This window comes from Capra hircus, chromosome 27 (genome assembly GCF_001704415.2).
Source record: "Capra hircus breed San Clemente chromosome 27, ASM170441v1, whole genome shotgun sequence".
NCBI classification, from domain to species: Eukaryota; Metazoa; Chordata; class Mammalia; order Artiodactyla; family Bovidae; genus Capra; species Capra hircus.
Window position 1 is genome coordinate 42261920 of NC_030834.1, and position 20786 is coordinate 42282705.

A 20786-nucleotide genomic window follows, 5' to 3' on the forward strand; every position below is an offset into this window, starting at 1 on the left:
AGTAAGATGCACATTACAAAGTAAAAATGTCGAAGGGAAATTTAGAGTTATAAAGCAATACGTAATGAATAACTTCAAGTCATACATGGGATATGTCAGCCAGTGGCTTCAACACATGCTTTAAGTGTTTTCTCTTCATTGTCTCACCCATTTCCAATCCCTCAATTATTTGGTGTCTGTTGTTTATTGAGATCTGAGCCAGACAATGGGATTGGTGAGAGGAGGTTTGATGGGGCTGTGGATATGGTCCTTGACTTCTAGTTGCTGACAGTCAAACGGTGAAGAATGGCTGCCCATGAACTGTACTCCAGGGACAAGTATCCAAACCACAGCCACCAGGAAAGGCTGTCAGGAGGTGGTGACATTTGAGTTGAGTTTTGAAGGGACCTGTTCACCTGCCAGCAAAATAGGAGAGAAGCACAAGAGCTATCCATGCAGGTGAACGAGGACATGATGTTTGCAGCTAGGAAGTATGGCATCTCCAGGGGTCCCCATGTAGTCACTTGTTGTGACTCCAGCGTGGCTTCTGGCCCTATTTTTACAGATTATAGGTATCTGTATGTTATATTTTGCTAGCTTACAGGTCAAGGTGTATCTGTCTCCAAACCCCACTTACAATTATGCTATAAAACTTGTAAAATGTTCTACACAGCGCCTTTAAATAAATTTACCTAAAATTCAGACCAAGTCAATCTACTTGACACTGGTACATTTTCTGTCTACTTTGAAATGGTTACTTTGCCTTCATGATATTTCATCAGTCGTAATTTTAAATTGTTTTTGAACCCTTAAAAAAATGTACCTTGGCTTATTCATTCTACCTAAATTTTATGCCTTTTATGGCAAATATTTGAAAGCCTGATAAGATTCATGTTAGTAACAGACACTTGTATTGCATCTACTGGATTTTAATTTGATTAAAATGTCAACTTGTCTATGACTTTGATGTATTTATACCATGATGTGAGTTAAAGAATATAGTTTGGATTATCTGCTCATGTATGATCATTTCATTTTTCCAAAAATAAAACAAAATAATTTTTATGGCAAGAGTGATGATCACTTTATTAAGTAAAATAAAAATGGACTCTGGGTATTGAGATTTTTCACATCATTGGTAGTGGATGAGATGTGGAACTGTTTCTATAAATTTTCACTTACATAATTTTATCTCCTTTCTCTAGGTATAGATCTCGGGAGAATTTGTAAGGTCTTTGTATCAAGGCAGATAGACTTAGACGCTTCTCTCTTAGGCATTTTAAATAAGCTTTAGAAATCTCACTTAAAACAAAAAAAATTATTTTTCAGTTAAATAGTCACACATAATCAACATAATCCCTTGCATCAGATAGTCCAATGAATTATCAGCTCAGTCTCAGGAGACTACTGACTAAGGTTGTTGGTTTTTTTTTCTTTCTTTCTTTCTCCTTTTAATTATGTGGAAATGACTTTATCCTGAGGGGATTTTGAATGTTTGGAGAATATGTTAAAAAACTTAGATAAGGTAGATTAGAAGTAAAATTCTTCCCAGGTTTTAAGACTTGAGGGGAATTATTTTGACAAAGTAGTTGCTGAGGGATATTTCACAATTATTTCTTAGCAGGAAAATCTTGGCTAAGAGACTTTAGAAAATGATAAAAGTCTCACTGGACTGTGTTGGGCTTGATTTTTCTTGGCTTCCTTCTCAGCTCCTTGTGGATATAACGTGACATCTCAGAACGGGACCATCTATTCTCCTGGATTTCCGGATGAGTACCCCATCCTGAAGGACTGCATCTGGCTCATCTCCGTGCCTCCTGGCCATGGTGTCTACATCAACTTCACCTTGCTGCAGACGGAAGCTGTCAATGACTACATCGCAGTTTGGTATGAGAACCTTTCCTGAAAACACCCATGTGTCCTTGTGATAAACTGTTCTTGTAACCACTTACATGTCACTTTCATCGATATAGAGATGGAGTAGTTAGGTAGATATCAAAACAGAAATTTACCAACTAAATCTAGAGATAGAATAAACCTCATGTACCATGCTACATGGTAGATATATTCAGGATTACTCTAGATAGAGGAGAATATCCCAAACGTATTTTATTTTTCATGTTTATTTCTTTTTTTGTTTATTTATCTTTTTGGCCATATCACATAGCTTTTGGGATCTCAGTTCCCTGACCAGGGATTGAACCTGGGCCCTTGTCAGTGAAAGAGTTGAGTCCTAGCTACTGGGCCTCTTGGGAATTCCTTCTTTTCTCTTTCATTTTCAAGTATAAATGTTTGTTTTGTTTTGTTTTTCTTAAAGAAAAGCTGGTTGGATCCTTTGCCATATAATAATTTGATGCTTCTGGAAGTATTGAAGAAATGATTGCACACAGCTTTCTCTCTGTACTTTATAAACCTTGCAGAACTGCCCCCACCCACCTCTGCCTTCCCTACCATGGGCTGTGTAGGGGATGCCGAGGGGGGTGTAGCCCTAGCTCCCCATCTAATGAGCCATGTAGCCTGGGTAGGTTAACCTAAACTCTCCTTCACTGAATGTTCATGTTTATGGGAGTGACTATTTCTACCATTGCCTTTGGAGGTGAGAATTTATGGGGAAATGGGAATGACAAAATATGATGGGAAGAGTAGAGCTTACCATTGGGGCACAGCCCAGATCTGGAATAAGTTGGATGTACTTTAGGAATAAAATGCCCTGAAAACTCAAGCATAATCACAGTTAACAAGGCAGTGTGTTTATGTGTGTGTGTGTGTGTTGGTGAAGTCGTGGTAAATGTAGAGGTTGTCTTAGCCATTGGAAATTCTCTTGAGGCAAGAGAATAGGTGAGTTGCAGGCACCGAGAGACCCCAGGTGTGATGTGGCTGATGTCTTGGGAGAGCACAGAAGAGAGAAGAGATGACCTGGCCAGGTAAGCTGGGTAGACCATACAGGACTTCATACATCTTGTTAAGGATTTTGGGCTTCATCCTAGAGCAACACAGATTCACTTTAGAGTCATAAGAAGGAGAGTTATAGGACCAGGTCCTGGATGCAGAATACCCATTATTATTGTGTAGGGAGGCAGGTCCGCTGGATAAGATGGGAGACTGACTGGCTTGTGGGGCTATAGAAATAGCCTCACAGGAGGGGAGATCGGGGGACAGGACCTGTGTCGTGGCAATGAACAGAAATGGAGAACCTGAAATATTAAGTTGACCTATGAAGCAAAGCAAGACAGACAGACGACACTGAAATTAAAAGCCGCACTATAATATCAGCAGGTTTACCCAGATTAATCAGTAGATTTAGCAGTAGGAGCAAGGTCTCCCTCCAGCAGTGGGAGGGAACACTCTGAACACTCAGGAGACAGACTGGAGTGCGGTCACCTATGAATATTAAATATCTTAGTATTTCTAAACACGGAATCTAGAAGATGGTAATATTTTATTCAGTCTTTTTTTAAATATTCCAATTCAGTCATAAGAGCTCTATAAATCTCACCCATAATTAAAGAGACACCCTGAATTTAGACTTTAAAATGGGAACATTTGAAAGGAAGTTGATAAGTGGTACTGACGTCACTAGAATAAATGTGTCAAAAACACCTTGTCTCAAAAACACCTCTGAGAAGGTCAGGTGTGGGAGGAACAGGGAGCCCTAAGCTGCTGTTTGAAGACCAGGCTTTTCAGCTGGATCCTGGGGACAGAACATCATCTTTAACCAAGACGGAGCCCTGCAGTCAGAAGAAAATGGTTGTGAATTTAAGCTGTAACTGGAAGCTTTCTATTTAGAGGGCTCCTCCTCTTTTTCCCAGGGATGGTCCTGATCAGAATTCTCCACAGTTGGGGGTTTTCAGTGGGAACACCGCCCTGGAGACAGCATATAGCTCCACCAACCAAGTGCTGCTCAAATTTCACAGTGACTTTTCAAATGGAGGCTTCTTCGTCCTCAATTTTCACGGTCAGTGTATTTTCACTCCATTGATGATGGCAGAAAATCCTAGCTGATTTTTCTCATAGGATTGACATAAACTTTGTTTACAGCTTAAGTTCCATGTTTTTGTCAACCGAAAGCCTATAGGATTTTCTCACATTTCATGCTGGGGTTCCTGTGATTCCTTTTTCCTACTGATGTATTTGGGACTTCACATCTCTTTTATAGTTTATCTTGGATTTGCCCCCAGGATAAGCGTATTGTATGTGAAACTCTGATATGGAGACCATGGAAATACATTTAGTAGCTCTCAGAGATTTCCTCATCTCTGTCTCCAGATGAACCTTGATAATGAATGTCATGTAATTTTAGATGGGGCAAAGCGAATCTCTACTGATGTTGAGAATGAACACTGCATAGTTTGGGGAAAAGCATTAATGGGGAAAAGCATTGCCAGTCCCTTATCTCTCTTGAGGACTGCCACATGCAAATCCTCAGGAGAAGAGACAAGGAAGATGATGCCAGATCCTGATATGGACATGGAACCAGCATGAACCATTTCTCCTGCAGAATTCCAGATATATGTAAAGTGTTTCTATTTAAACATCATAATTTTTTTAAATGGTGTACTTTTCCCTTTCAATTTTGTAAGTATTTGAAGCTAGAGACTTTAGTAAAACTATAATTTAACAAATATAGATATTTTCCTAGACCTAAGCATTGTAACAATGAAAGAGAGATGTTTTTTGTAAGATTTTTGTTTATTCATCAAATGTAATTTCACTTATTATTTTTTTATATAAATGATGTAGCATTTCAGCTCAAGAAATGTCAGCCTCCCCCAGCAGTTCCACAGGCAGAAATGCTTACAGAGGATGAGGATTTTGAAATAGGTAATGTTTTTGTTGTTACAACATCATCAGCTCAACACAGGTTTTTTACACCCATGCAACTGCAGTAGATAGCCAAGTTGATGAATGTTTGTCAGAAATATTCCTAAAGCTTTCCTAGAGAGAGATACACATTTGTCATGAATTGAATAAATATGTTTTTCTTTCTTCATCTCAATGATTTTTTTTCATTTAAATTTTGCTTTTGCTATTTTGAGGACATTTACCTGCTGCGTTACTCACCAGTTTGTATTTTTCTCCTAAAAGCAGTTTTCAGACATAGACTTAAGCAGATGTTTGTGTTTAGCTAGGGAACCATTTTGGTGCACCAGAAGAAGAAAGTCATTTGTGGCTGAAATAATGGTTAGTCTAACATTGACCTTTCCTTGAAACTGGAATGTAATTGGGGAATATATTGAGTGATACTATTTAGAAATTCTGTTTTTTCATTTTAAATTAGTGGTCTATTTCATTAAATAATCATCAGGCCACATTAAGAAACCTTCTGTGGTGTATGTTGGCCAACCAGTTATTGTGACAAATGATTTCTTGGTCTCAATTACAAATACCCAGTCCTATGTCACACCCTGTTTTATAGTGGTGGTCAAACCATGTGACCAGTTTCTGCTCTATTCCTGATGGCTTAGTTGATGAGAACATTGTGCTAATTAGACCAAGGTCATTTTGTAGCCCTCTCTGGATGCTTTAAAGACATTCTCTTATACAGCCTTTGGTCCCAAGCCTCTGAATCCCTTTCCTTCTTTCCTTCTTTCATCTTTCTTTCTTTTTTGTTAGTAATCATAGGGGAAAGGGAGTGAACGTAGACATATCAGTCAAAGAAGAAAAAACTGCTCCATAATCTCTATAGAAATACTGGTTACGTTTAAAGAGAGCATTTTTATAAATTAAAAACTAAAAATGACACTAGTTCACTAAGTAGACTAAGCATGAATGCCAATCATGGTTAAGAAGTGGTTTGCACATCAACTTGAGTGTCACACGTGCTTAATAACATTCACACACTGTATGTGTGATGGAGACAGAATTGCCAAGTACGCATGTGGACTCTTTCAGGAGACTTCGTGAAGTACCAGTGCCACCCTGGGTACACGCTGTCTGGGATGGACACACTGACCTGTAAGCTCAGCTCCCAGCTACAGTTTGAAGGTTCCCTGCCGACCTGTGAAGGTATGAAGTTCGTACTATAAATATGCTTGTTCCATATGGAACATTGTATTACTTTATTGGTTTGAACTTCCTTGTATGCATCTGAATTTCTTTGTATGCATCTGAATTTGTCTCTGTGTTATGATTCTCTTGCAATTTAAATTACCCAAAAGTGGAAATACTTAATTACCCTTCTCTTTTAGCTAGCTGTACAAAATCAAAACTACATCAAATAAGACTTCTTGCTGTTTCCCAACAGTTTGTACGTAATATTTTCAAACACATGACAAAGTTGAAAAACTTTAATACCCATCACCAAGGTTGCACCATTAATGTTTCCTACACACCCTTTGTCACCTGTCTCGTCTCTTTCTACATACATTAAAGTATTAAATAACTGATATTTCTGATACCTTCTAGGCAAATTGCAGGCATTACTATTTCTCCCTCTGAACTCTTTGGCATAAAAGAATGCATAAAATTATCTAGTGTTTACTATGTTCTGTAAAATGTAGAGACATTGAAATGCACAAATGTTTCATATAATGTGTGTTTCATATCTTTGCCCCATGTGTAATAACAGATAATATATGAAGGAGGAGAAAATCTATTGATTCAGTTGATTTGTATATAATTATATCACTTTAAAAACTTTTAAAGGTCTCCCTTTCAAGTTTTATAGAAAGGAAAAAAGATTTGGAAAAAAACATAAATAAGCTAAAATGTCTCAATGTAAGCCAGAAGTATGATTGGTTTGCCTATCAGAAAGCTTCCCAAATTAAGACAGATTTTATTTTGTGACTTCAAAATCACAGTCACATTTACTTCCTTTAAAGAAGGGCTTGCCTGGTACTCAGTTAGTAAAGAACCCACCTGCAATGCAGGAGACCATGGTTCAATTCCTGTGTTGGGAAGATCCTCTGGAGAAGGGATAGGCTCCCCATTCCAGTGTTCTTGGGCTTCCCTTATGGCTCAGCTGGTAAAGAATCCACCTGCAATGCAGGAGACCTGAGTTTGATCCCTGGTTTGGGAAGATCCCCTGGAGAAGGAAAGGCTACCCACTCCAACCTTCTGGCCTGGAGAATTCCGTGGACTGTATAGTCCATGGGGTCGCAAAGAGTTGGACACAACTGAGCGACTTTCCCTTTCCTTTTCCCTTAAAGAATGGAACTCCCGCATTCCCAGTTCTTTCAGAGAATTTGAATGTTATCATTTACTAGGGGTAGCGAAACATATAAAAAGTCAGAATGTAGGGAGAAGACCTATAGTCTAGGTTTGATTATCCAGTGATCTTGGTTAAGACACTAATCCTCTGGGCATTATATGTGTAATGAGGAGGATCATTTGTCTGCATTGTTTAGGGAACTGGTATAAAGATGAAGTAAATCTTAAATTAATTCTAAGCATCTTATAATGCTAATTATCTACCCTGTAAAAGGCAATTTTCTTTGCATTGCAATAGTACTGATTTTGCAAATGTTCAGCCCATGAATTGATTCTTCCAAAATATCTGGTAACATGGTGCATTTTCATTGCTAATGAGGCAGACTTCAGTCACCCTTACAGAAGGAAATGATTTCCAACATCTGGAGAAAATCTGGAATGGATTATTATTAAATAACCAAGGTAACAGATTATTTCTGAGAAAAATATACTTTGTAACCGCATCCAGGTGGGAAACTCCGAGGGGGCAGGCAGGGGAGATGCCCTTACTTTGTCTGCCTCTGGCTTTAAACTGTAGCTGACCCTGTGGTCATGGCGTGACTGAGACCCTGCCTCTTGCTGCATGGCTTAGAAGCTGGGGGTCTCATGGGAGGTGCTAAGTCAGGACCCTGAAGTCACTTTTTTCCCCCGGAAAACCAGTGTGTCAGGACCATGCTACATTAGCGACAGTGATCTACAGAGGATTTATTTCTCAAGATGGTGGAGTGGTGGGTATAAAATGTTCATCTTTTGCCATTTTATATATAAATTAACTGAAGTAAATCTTCAGATGTTTAAGGCCCATTTTAATCCCACCAAACACAGCCTTAAAAATTTTTATCAGAATAGGTGATTTTAAGCAAAGGTGGGCTTAACTGATTAATGAAGAAATGCTTAAGTCTTTTTTTTTTAAGTCTTTATTTAATATGCTACTTCAAAAATAAGGAAAGCGTCTCCATTCTGTCATTTCCCCCATGATTATCCTAGTTTCCACTTAAATGCAATTATTTCATGACAGTCCAGGAACAGAGTAAACCCACACACAAGTGCGTCATCCTCTAAATTATTGATACTTCTGCTCTCACACATTTGCGGGAAGTGTCCGGCTAACAAGACAGGATCTCTGTACTCAGGCCAGAGGTCCCCAGGCCCTCTGAACTCACAGCAGTTACTACACAGGATGACAGTTCTCTTCTGATTCTGTTCAGCAGTAAATTTGTTTAAAATGAACTGAGTTCTCTTATCTGGTATTCTCTGAACACCTCGTTATTTAAAAAAGGAAATAGGGACTTCAATGTCATCTACCAAATATTTAAACACGTAATTATCATTTTTCTTCTAATACTTTTCTGTTGTTTGATTGGGCTCAATCTTCCAATAAATTCTTGATGACAGATTGTACTAGTTACGAGTCCTACTTCTTCACGTGTCATAACCACGCTTTTAGAAGTTCTGCTTTGAAAATTGTCACCACTTTAGAGTGATTGATTGTTCCTTGGGAATGAGGTGAATAAAGTGTTCCTTGAAAGTTCACATTTTATGCAGATAAATATTACCTTGTAGGATACTTACCTTAATTTAGAAATAAATAAATAAATAAATAAATGAGGGTTTGGAATGTTATTTGCCACTGCCAAGCAGTTCTCTCATTTTCCTTGGACATCAGCAGAGTGTCCTACAGTTTAACTCCATCCTGAACTCTTGACGTAGGATAATGTCAAATCCCACAGGGTTAGAGGCTTAGTCCCACAAAGCAAACCTCACCTCAGATGCTGATAACAAGTCCAGGTTGTCACCTGTGCTTCTGACTAACAGGTTATCAATCAGGGGTTCCCAGGGACCTCTCCTCTGGTTTGATCCTTCCATTAATTTTTTAATTTATTTATTTTAATTGGAGGCTAATTACTTTACAATATTGTGGTGGTTTTTGCCATACATTGACATGAATCAGTCATGGCAGTACATGTGTCCTCCCATCCCAAACCCCCCTCCCACCTCCCTCCCCATCCCATCCCTCTGGGTTGTCCCAGTGCATCAGCTTTGAGTACCCTGTTTTCATGCATTGAACTGGGACACATCATCTATATCACATTTGATAATATGCATGTTTCAATGCTATTCTCTCAAATCATCCCACCCACGCTTTCTCTCACAGGGTCCGAAAGTCTGCTTTTAATATCTGTGTCTCTTTTGTTGTTTTGCATACACAGTCGTTATTACCATCTTTCTAAATTCCATATATTTGTGTTAATGTACTACTGTATTGGTGTTTTTCATTCTGACTTATTTCACTCTGTATATTATGCTCCAGTTTCATCCACCTCATTAGAATTTATTCAAATGTGTTCTTTTTAATAGCTGAGTAATACTCCATTGTGTATATGTACCAATTTTCTTATCCATTCATCTGCCAATGGACATCTAGCTTGCTTCCATGTCCTAGCTATTGTAAACAGTACTATGATGAAGATTGGGGTACCTATGCCTCTTTCAATTCTGGTTTCCTCGGTGTGTATGCCCAGCAGTGGGAGTGCTGAGTCATATGGCAGTTCTAGTTTGAGTTTTTTAAGGAATCTCTACACTGTTTTCCATAGTGGCTCTACTAGTTTGCATTCCTACCAACAGTGTAAGAGGGTTCCCTTTTCTCCACACCCTCTCCAGCATTTATTGTTTGTAGACTTTTTTTTTTAATCTTAAAATCTTTAATTCTTACATGCGTTCCCAAACATGAACCCCCCTCCCACCTCCCTCCCCATAACATCTCTCTGGGTCATCCCCATGCACCTGCCTCAAGCATGCTGTATCCTGCGTCAGACGTAGATTGGCGATTTGATTCTTACATGATAGGATACATGTTAGAATGCCATTCTCCCAAATCATCCCACCCTCTCCGTCTCCCTCTGAGTCCAAAAGTCCGTTATACACATCTGTGTCTTTTTTGCTGTCTTGCATACAGGGTCGTCATTGCCATCTTTCTAAATTCCATATATATGTGTTAGTATACTGTATTGGTGTTTTTCTTTCTAGCTTACTTCACTCTGTATAATCGGCTCCAGTTTCATCCATCTCATCAGAACTGATTCAAATGAATTCTTTTTAACAGCGGAGTAATACTCCATTGTGTATATGTACCACTGCTTTCTTATCCATTCATCTGCTGATGGACATCTAGGTTGTTTCCATGTCCTGGCTATTATAAACAATGCTGCGATGAACATTGGGGTACATGTGTCTCTTTCAATTCTGGTTTCCTCGGTGTGTATGCCCAGCAGTGGAATTGCTGGGTCATAAGGTAGTTCTATTTGCAATTTTTTAAGGAATCTCCACACTGTTCTCCATAGTGGCTGTACTAGTTTGCATTCCCACCAACAGTGTAGGAGGGTTCCCTTTTCTCCACACCTTCTCCAGCATTTATTGCTTGCAGATTTTTGGATTGCAGCCATTCTGACTGGTGTGAAGTGGTACCTCATTGTGGTTTTGATTTGCATTTCTCTAATAATGAGTGATGTTGAGCATCTTTTCATGTGTTTGTTAGCCATCCATGTGTCTTCTTTGGAGAAATGTCTATTTAGTTCTTTGGCCCATTTTTTGATTGGGTCATTTATTTTTCTGGAATTGAGCTGCAGGAGTTGCTTGTATATTTTTGAGATTAGTTGTTTGTCAGTTGCTTCATTTGCTATTATTTTCTCCCATTCCGAAGGCTGTCTTTTCACCTTGCTTATATTTTCCTTTGTTGTGCAGAAGCTTTTAATTTTAATTAGATCCCATTTGTTTATTTTTGCTTTTATTTCCAGAATTCTGGGAGGTGGATCATAGAGGATCCTGCTGTGATTTATGTCTGAGAGTGTTTTGCCTATGTTCTCCTCTAGGAGTTTTATAGTTTCTGGTCTTACATTTAGATCTTTAATCCATTTTGAGTTTATTTTTGTGTGTGGTGTTAGAAAGTGATCTGGTTTCATTCTTTTACAAGTGGTTAACCAGTTTTCCCAGCACCGCTTGTTAAAGAGATTGTCTTTACTCCATTGTATATTCTTGCCTCCTTGGTCAAAGATAAGGTGTCCATATGTGTGTGGATTTATCTCTGGGCTTTCTATTTTGTTCCATTGATCTATATGTCTGTCTTTGTGCCAGTACCATACTGTCTTGATGACTGTGGCTTTGTAGTAGAGCCTGAAGTCAGGCAAGTTGATTCCTCCAGTTCCATTCTTATTTCTCAAGATTGCTTTGGCAATTCGAGATTTTTTGTATTTCCATACAAATCTTGAAATTATTTGTTCTAGTTCTGTGAAAAATGTGGCTGGTAGCTGGATAGGGATTGCATTGAATTTGTAAATTGCTTTGGATAGTATACTCATTTGCACTATATTGATTCTTCCGATCCATGAACATGGTATATTTCTCCATCTATTAGTGTCCTCTTTGATTTCCTTCATCAGTGTTTTATAGTTTTCTATATATAGGTCTTTAGTTTCTTTAGGTAGATATATTCCTAAGTATTTTATTCTTTTCGTTGCAATGGTGAATGGAATTGTTTCCTTAATTTCTTTTTCTACTTTCTCATTATTCGTGTATAGGAATGCAAGGGATTTCTGTGTGTTGATTTTATATCCTGCAACTTTACTATATTCATTGATTAGCTCTGGTAATTTTCTGGTGGAGTCTTTAGGGTTTTCTATGTAGAGGATCATGTCATCTGCAAACAGTGAAAGTTTTACTTCTTCTTTTCCAATCTGGATTCCTTTTATTTCTTTTTCTGCTCTGATTGCTGTGGCCAAAACTTCCAGAACTATGTTGAATAGTAGCGGTGAAAGTGGGCACCCTTGTCTTGTTCCTGACTTTAGGGGAAATGCTTTCAATTTTTCACCATTGAGGAGAATGTTTGCTGTGGGTTTGTCATATATAGCTTTTATTATGTTGAGGTATGTTCCTTCTATTCCTGCTTTCTGGAGAGTTTTTATCATAAATGGATGTTGAATTTTGTCAAAGGCCTTCTCTGCATCTATTGAGATAATCATATGGCTTTTATTTTTCAATTTGTTAATGTGGTGAATTACATTGATTGATTTGCGGATATTGAAGAATCCTGGCATCCCTGGGATAAAGCCCACTTGGTCATGGTGTATGATCTTTTTAATGCATTGTTGGATTCTGATTGCTAGAATTTTGTTAAGGATTTTTGCATGTGTGTTCATCAGTGATATTGGCCTGTAGTTTTCTTTTTTTGTGGCATCTTTGTCAGGTTTTGGTATTAGGGTGATGGTGGCCTCATAGAAAGAGTTTGGAAGTTTACCTTCCTCTGCAATTTTCTAGAAGAGTTTGAGTAGGATAGGTGTTAGCTCTTCTCTAAATTTTTGGTAGAATTCAGCTGTGAAGCCGTCTGGACCTGGGCTTTTGTTTGCTGGAAGATTTCTGATTACAGGTTCAATTTCCGTGCTTGTGATGGGTCTGTTAAGATTTTCTGTTTCTTCCTGGTTCAGTTTTGGAAAATTGTAGTTTTCTAAGAATTTGTCCATTTCTTCCACGTTGTCCATTTTATTGGCATACAACTGCTGATAGTAGTCTCTTATGATCCTTTGTATTTCTGTGTTGTCTGTTGTGATCTCTCCATTTTCATTTCTAATTTTATTGATTTGATTTTTCTCTCTTTGCTTCTTGATGAGTCTGTTTGTAGACTTTTTGATAGCAGCCATTCTGACTGGCATGAGATGGTACCTCATTTGGTTTTGATTTGCATTTCTCTGATAATGAGTGATGTTGAGCATCTTTTCATGTGTTTGTTAACCATCTGTATGTCTTCTTTATTAGGTCATAATTTTTCTGGTATTGAGCTGCATGAGCTGCTTGTATATTTTGGATATTAATTCTTTGTCAGTTGTTTCATTTGCTATTACTTTCTCCCATTCTGAAGGGTGTCTTTTTACCTTGCTTATAGTTTCCTTCATTTTGCAAAAGCTTTTAAATTTAATAGGTCCCAATTGTTTATTTTTGCTTTTATTTTCATTACTCCAGAAGGTGGGTCATAGAGGATCCTGATGTGATTTATGTCAGAGTGGTCTACCTATGTTTTCCTCTAGGAGTTTTATGGTTTCTGGTCTTGTATTTACATCTTTAATCCATTTTTAGTTTATTTTGTGTATGGTGTTAGAAAGTGTTCTAGTGTCATTCTTTTGCAAATGGTTGACCAGTTTTCCAGCATCACTTGTTAAAGAGATTGTCTTTTCTCCGTTGTGTATTATCACCTCCTTTGTCAAAGATAAGATGTCCATAGGTGCATGGGTTCATCTCTGGGCTTTCTATTTTGTTCCATTGATCTATGTTTCTGTCTTTGTGCCAGTACCATAATGTCTTGATGACTGTAGCTTTGTAGTATAGTCTGAAGTCAGGCAGGTTGATTCCTCCAGTTCCATTCTTCTTTCTTAAGATTGCTTTGGCTATTAGAGACTTTTTGTGTTTCCATATGAATAATGAAATTATTTGTTCTAGTTCTGTGAAAAATACCATTGGTAGCTTGATAGAGATTCAATTGAATCTATAAATTGCTTTGGATAGTATACTCATTTTCACTATATTGATTCTTCTGATCCATGAACGTGGTATATTTCTCCAGCTATTTGTGTCCTCTTTGATTTCTTTCATCAGTGTTTTATAATTTACTATATATAGGTCTTTTGTTTCCTTAGGTAAATTTATTCCTAAGTGTTGTATTATTTTTCTTACAATGGTGAATGGGATTGTTCCCTTAATTTTTCTTTCTATTTTCTCATTGTTAGTGTATAGAAATGCAAGGGACTTATGTGTATTAATTTTATATCCTGCAGATTTACTATATTCATTGATTAGCTCTAGTAATTTTCTGGTGGGTATCTTTAGGGTTTTCCATGTAGAGGATCATGTCATCTGCAAATAGTGAGAGTTTTACTTCTTCTTTTCCAATCTGGATTCTTTTTATTTCTTTTTCTTCTCTGACTGCTGTGGTAAAACTTCCAAAACTATGTTGAATAGTACTGGTGAGAGTGGGAACCCTTGTCTTGTTCCTGACTTTAGAGGAAATGCTTTCAATTTTTCACCATTGAGGATAATATTTTCTGTGGGTTTGTCATAGATGGCTTTTATTGTGTTGAGGTATATTCCTTCTATGCTTGCTTTCTGGAAAATTTTTATCATAAATGGCTGTTGATGTTTGTCAAAGGCTTTCTCTGCATCTATTGAGATAATCATATGGTTTATATTTTCAGTTTGTTAATGTTGTGTATCACATTGATTGATTTGTGGAAGAATCCGTGCATCCCTGGCATAATCCACTTGGTCATGGTGCATGATCTTTTTAACATGTCATTGAATTCTGTTTGCTAGAATTTTGTTGAGGATTTTTGCATCTATGTTCATCAGTGATATTGGCTTGTAGTTTTCTGTTTTGGTAGCATCTTTGTCTGGCTTTGGCATGAGGGTAATGTGGCCTCATAGAATGAGTTTGGGAATTTACCTTCCACTCCAATTTTCTGGAAGAGTTTGAGTAGGATAGGTGTTAGCTCATCTCTAAATTTTTGGTAGAATTCACCTGTGAAGCAATCTGTCCTGGGATTTTGTTTGTTGGAAGATTTTTTATTACAGTTTCCATTTCTGTGCTTGTGGTGTCTCTGTTTAGATTTTCTATTTCTTCCTGGTTCAGTTTTGGAAGGTTATACTCATCCATTTCTTCCAAGTTACACATTTTATTGCCATATAGTTACTAATAATAGTCTCTTATGATTCTTTGTATTGTATTTCTTTGTTGTCTGTTGTGATTTCTCCATTTTCATTGGCAGTTTTATTGATTTGATTCTTCTCTCTTTTTACTTGATGAGTATAACTAATGGTTTCTTTGTTTTATTTATCTCCTCAAAGAACCATCTTTTAGTTTTGTTGATTTTTGTAATAGTCTCCTTTGTTTCTTTTTCATTGATTTCTGCTCTGATTTTTATGATTCCTTTACTTCTACTAACTTTGGAGTTCTTCATGTCTTCTTCTTCTAGTTGCTTTAGGTGTAAAGTTAGGTTATTTGATGTTTCTCTTGTTTCTTGAAGTAAGCTTGTATTGCTATGAACCTTCCTTTTAGCACTGCTTTTACTGAATCCCATAGGTTTGTGGTTGTTGTGTTTTCATTTTCTTTTGTTTCTGTGCATATTTTGATTTCCTTTTTGATTTCTTCTGTGATCTGTTGGTTATTGAGGAACATGTTTTTTAGCCTCCATATGTTTGTGTTTTTTATAGGTTTTTTCCCCAAATTTATATCTAATGTTACAACTAATGATTTCAGTATTTTTAAATTTACCAAGTCTAGATTTATTGTGCTGGATGTGACCTATTCTGGATAATGTTCCTTGTGCACTTGAAAAAAAAAGGTGAAATCCATTGTTCTGGGGTGAAATGCCCTGTAGATATCAATTAGGTCTAATTGGCCCATTGTGTCATTTAAAACTTGTGTTTCCTTGCTAATTTTCTGTTTGGTTAATCTATCCATATGTGTGACTTGGGTATTAAAGTCCCCCACTGTTATAGTGTTACTTTTAATTTCTCCTTTCATATGTATTAGCATTTGTGTTATGTACTGAAGTTCTCCTATATTGGGTGTATATATATTTATCATTGTTATATGTTTTTCTTGGATTGATCCTTTGATCATTACTATGTAGTTTCCTTCTTTGTCTCTTAGTATGGTCTTTATTTCAAAGTCTGTTTTATCTGATTTGAGTATTGCTACTCCTGCTCTCTTTTGGTCTCTATTTGCATGAAATATCTTTTTCCAGCTCTTCACTTTCAGTATGTGTCCCAAGGTTTGAGGTGGGTCTCTTGTAGGCAACTTATATAGGGGTCTTGTTTTTGTATCCATTTGGCCCATCTTTGTCTTTTGGTTGGAGCATTTAACCCATTTACATAACATTTAAGGTAATTATTGATAAGTAAGATCTCATTGCCATTTACTTTGTTGTTTTGGGTTCAATTTTATAAACCTTTTCTGTGTTTCCTGTCTAGAGAAGATCGTGTAGCACTTGCTGAAGAGCTGGTTTGGTGGTGTTGAATTCTCTCAGCTCTTGCTTCTTTGTAAAGCTTTTGATTTCTCCTTCATATATGAATAAGATCCTTGTGGATATAGTAATCTTGGTTGTAGGTTTTTCTCTTTCATCACTTTAATTATATTCTGCCATAGTAGTAGTATTCCCTTCTGGCCTGAAGAGTTTCTATTAAAAGGTCAGCTGTTATCCTCATGGAGATCCCTTTATCTGTTGCTTGTTGCTTTTCCCTCACTGCTTTTAATGTTTCTCTTTCTGTTTAATTTCTGTTAGTTTGATTAATATGTGTCATGGGGTCTTTTTCCTTGGGTTTATCCGGTTTGGGACTCTCTGGGTTTCTTGGACTTGGGGGGCTATTTCCTTCCCCATTTTAAGGAAGTTTTCAACTATTATCTCCTCAAGTATTTTCCCATCCCGTTTCTTTTTGTCTTCTGGGACACCTATGATTCAAATGTTTGGGTGTTTGATATTGTCACAGAGGTCTCTGAGGTTGTCCTCATTTCTTTTAATTTTCTTTTCTTTTTTCATCTCTGCTTCATTTATTTTCACCGTTTTATCTTCCACCTCACTTATCCTCTCTTCTGCCTGTTATTCTATTGTTGATTCCCTCTAGAGTGCTTTTAATCTCAGTTATTGCATTGTTCCCATTATTAATTGACTCTTCTTTATTTCTTCTAGGTCCTTGTTAAACATTTCTTGCATCTTCTCAATCCTTGTCTCTAGTCTATTCATCTGTAACTCCATTTTGTTTTCAAGATTTTGGATCATCTTTACTATCATTATTCTGAATTTCTTTTCAGGCAGACTCCCTATCTCCTCCTGTTTTGTTTGATTTGTTGGGTATTTATCATATACCTTTATCTGCTGAATGTTCTCTGCCCTTTCATTTTGTTTAGATTGCTGTGTTTGGTGTGCCCTTTCTGTAGATTTGAAGTTTGTGATTCTTCCTTATTGTGGCATCTACTCCCTGTGAGTGGGGTTGGACTAGCAGCTTGTCAAGGTTCCCTGGTTGGGGGAACTTGTGTCTGTGTTCTGGTGGGTGGAGCTGGATCTCTTCTCTCTGGAGAGCAATGAAGTGTCTAGTAGTGAGTTTTCGGGTGTCTACAGGTTTTGCGTGTTTAATTTCTGTTTAGAAATTAAATTCTGTTTAATTTCTGTTTGGGCAGCCTGTCTTTAAATGATCACTGTTGTGTTCCTGCCTTGCTGGGGAATTAGCATTTGCACTAGACTTTGTTGGCTCTTGTGTGGAGCTTTGTTTCAGTGTAGGTATGAAGACTTTTGGGTGTGCTCTTGTCTACTAATGTTCCCTGGAATCAGGAGTTCTGTGATATTCTCAAGTTTTGGAGTTAAGCCTCCTGCCTCTGACTTTCAGTCCTTCTCTTACAGTATCCTTATACAGCACAGATGATAAAACAACTAGGTTAATGGTGAACAATTCTCCACATAATTGAGTGACATGCATAGAGATTCACAGAGTTACATAGAGAAGAGAAGAGGTAGGATGGAGATATAGATGACCAGGAGAAGAGGGGAAGTCAAAAGAGGAGAGAGCAATCTAGCCAGTAATCAGTTCCTGAAGTGTTCTCCACAGCCCAGAACACCCAGAGAGATTCACAGAGTTAAGTAGAGAAGAGAAGGGGGAGGAAGGAGATAGAGGTGACCTGGGGGAGAAAAAGGAGATTCAAAAGGGGAGAAAGCAATCAAGCCAGTAATTAAATCCCTAAGTGAAAATGGACACTGAAGATTAGATACTTAAAGATAAAAAATGGATAACAAATACAAAGCAAAGATTAAAAATCTAGAATAGAGGTCAGTTCATTTTAGTTCAGTCACTCAGTCCTGTCCGACTCTTTGCAACCCCATGAATCGCAGCACGCCAGGCCTCCCTGTCCATCACCAACTCCCGAGTTCACTCAGATTCACGTCCATCGAGTCCATGATGCCATCCAGCCATCTCATCCTCTGTCGTCCCCTTCTCCTCCTGCCCCTAATCCCTCCCAACATCAAAGTCTTTTCCAATGAGTCAACTCTTCGCATGAGGTGGCCAAAGTACTAGAGTTTCAGCTTCAGCATCATTCCTTCCAAAGAAATCCCAGGGCTGATCTCCTTCAGAATGGACTGGTTGGATCTCCTTGCAGTCCAAGGGACTCTCAAGAGTCTTCTCCAACACCACAGTTCAAAAGCATCAATTATTTGGTGCTCAACCTTCTTCACAGACTCTCAAAAATGCAATATAAAAAATACAAAGCAAAATCAATTACAAAGATTAAGACACACACACACACACACACATTTGAAACTTGCTTTAAAAATAGGGTCTTTTATTTTTGCAGGGTAATTGTAGGTTATAAAAATGAAAATTAAAGGAATAATAAAGAACTTAATTTATTTAATCAAAAAGTGTTAATAGTAAAAATATATCTAGGAATTTCTCTGGAGCTGTTATGGGCAGTGTGGGCTCAGTTCAGTTCAGATAATTCCTTGTTCCAGCTTGTACTTCTTGTCTAGGTCTATGGGCCCCCTCCAATGCACTATCAATATTAACTGTAGGGTTTTAATCTGTCACGTCCATCACTTCCAGAGTGATTCCCTCTCCTTTGTTTATTTTGGCTTCCTCTATTTGCAAGTCTCTTCTGTGTCTAATTTCCCCCCTGACAGAAGGGAGCAAAGGTGGTCATTTATTTAGGCTCACTTGTTCAGTTGTGTTGTGGAGAGGGAGGGACTCTCTAAACAAATTTCACTGGCATGTGTGGGGAGTGTTTGCACTGTATGGACCACAGTGGGTTTGCCCCAGTCCAAGACAGCATGTGCTTCCTGGGTCTACAATGCTCAGGCTTCATGGAGCTCTGCAAGGACACTGTCCCAAGTTGGCCCTGCATTTTATGTACTTCCCAGGTCTAAGCTGCTCAGGTTCTTGGGTACTCCACAAGGGCACAGACCAGATTGGGCTGTGCGTTTTGTGCCCTTCCCAGGTCCGAGCAGCTCAGGTGACCAGGTGATTGGTGAGTGCACTCTCCCAGGTGGGCCATGTGTCTTAATCACCTCCCCGGTCCCAGCTGCTCAGTTTCCCAGGGATGCCGCAAGCACGCCGTCTCAGGTGTGTTGTGTGTCTCCTCTAGGGCACTGATCTCAGGCTGCAACACCCCTGGCAGATGTCAACATCTAGGATCCCAGGAAGACATGGTTAGCAACTGGGAGCCTCACAGTTTGGTGGAGGATACCATCTCTGGGGCTGCAATTGCAGCAGCCCCTTGCCTTCTGACTCTGGCTGTAGTAGGCCTGCCTCTTTGCCTCCAGAGGTGGGAGGGGCCCACACACAGCCAGCCAGCTCTCCTTTGTTATTCACTCAATCCTTTGTTCTGTGAGTGTTCCAGGCTGAGAGTTAGAGCATTTTGCAGGAAAGACATATTTTTTGTCTTTTGGCGATCCCACAGTTTGGGTTGCTATCTCACATTAGCTCCCTTAGATTGTTCTCAGGGCACTCAGGCCCGGTCCTTACCCTAAGGACCAGCCTGTGCCTCCCTGCCCAACCCCGACTCACTGGTGGTGGATGTGAGCATCTAGGCTACTTCTCTTCTGGCAGTTGCAGTTAGGTGCAGAGTCTGTGTTTTGTTGTTCTCTTGGTTATGTTGCCCTCTGAGAGTCTAAAACTCCCCACAGACCTGCCTGTGAGAGGTTTTCCTACTGTGTGGAAACTTCTCCTTCATGACTCCCTCCCCAGGATGGGTCTCGATCCCTCAATCTTTTGTCTCTGTTTTCATCTTTTATATTTTATCCTACCTCCTTTCGAAGAGATTGGGCTGCCTTTCTGGGTGCCTGGTGTTCTCTGCCAGCATTCAGAAGTTGTTTTGTGGAAGTTGCTCAACATTCAAATGATCTTTTGATGAATTTGTAGGGGAGAAAGTGTTCTCCCCGTCCTATTCCTCTGCCATCTTGGGACCCCCTCTCTGGTTTGATCCTTTGTTAGAACAGCTCACAAAAATCAGGGAAACGAATGTGACTCACATTTACAGTAAATGTTATATAGGGTACTATCAGCAGTAGAGTGAACAAGTAGGGTACAAAGGGCAGGGCCTGGAGGTGTCTCTCAGGACCTGGGGTGCCCCACCCTCCCGCTATGTGTGTCTACACCAACCTGCAGGCTCAACAAATATGTTCTTTAAAAGCTTTGGTGCAACCAAGTCTCCAGTACCCCAGCCCCACCCTCCCCACTTACCCTGGGTGTGTGAGTGGGCAGAAAGTGTGGTGACCTGTCCTTCTGAGGCTACACAGACCCACTCTGAGTCACCTCATCAGCTCAGACTCAGGTGTCACCCAGAGGGGCCTTTGGAGCCGCGAAGACACTTCCAGCACTCAGAAAACACCAAGGGTTTGGGGAGCTCCTGCCAGGGGCCCCAGACACAGGCCAAATATATTTTAGCACAGAGGGCTATCACAAAAGTGAGTATTCTCAAGTTAAGAAAATGTATTAATATTAAAAAAGTAAAGTAAAATGTTAGAGTTTTTTCCTGTCTGCATGTGCACAGGGCCTAGGGTTTTGCAGTCTCCCTGGACCTGCTTTAAATGTAC

At 38.8% G+C, this 20786-nt stretch overlaps 1 protein-coding gene across 1 annotated transcript in view; it reads left to right on the forward strand.

Moving 5' to 3' along the window:
• Positions 1-20786, forward strand: part of CSMD1 (CUB and Sushi multiple domains 1) — a 2085346-nt gene that overhangs the window by 1912305 nt on the left and 152255 nt on the right. Inside the window, 4 exon segments of the mRNA XM_018042044.1 lie at positions 1689-1866; positions 3789-3934; positions 4720-4800; positions 5872-5985. Of these exon segments, the coding sequence (XP_017897533.1) occupies positions 1689-1866; positions 3789-3934; positions 4720-4800; positions 5872-5985 (519 nt within the window).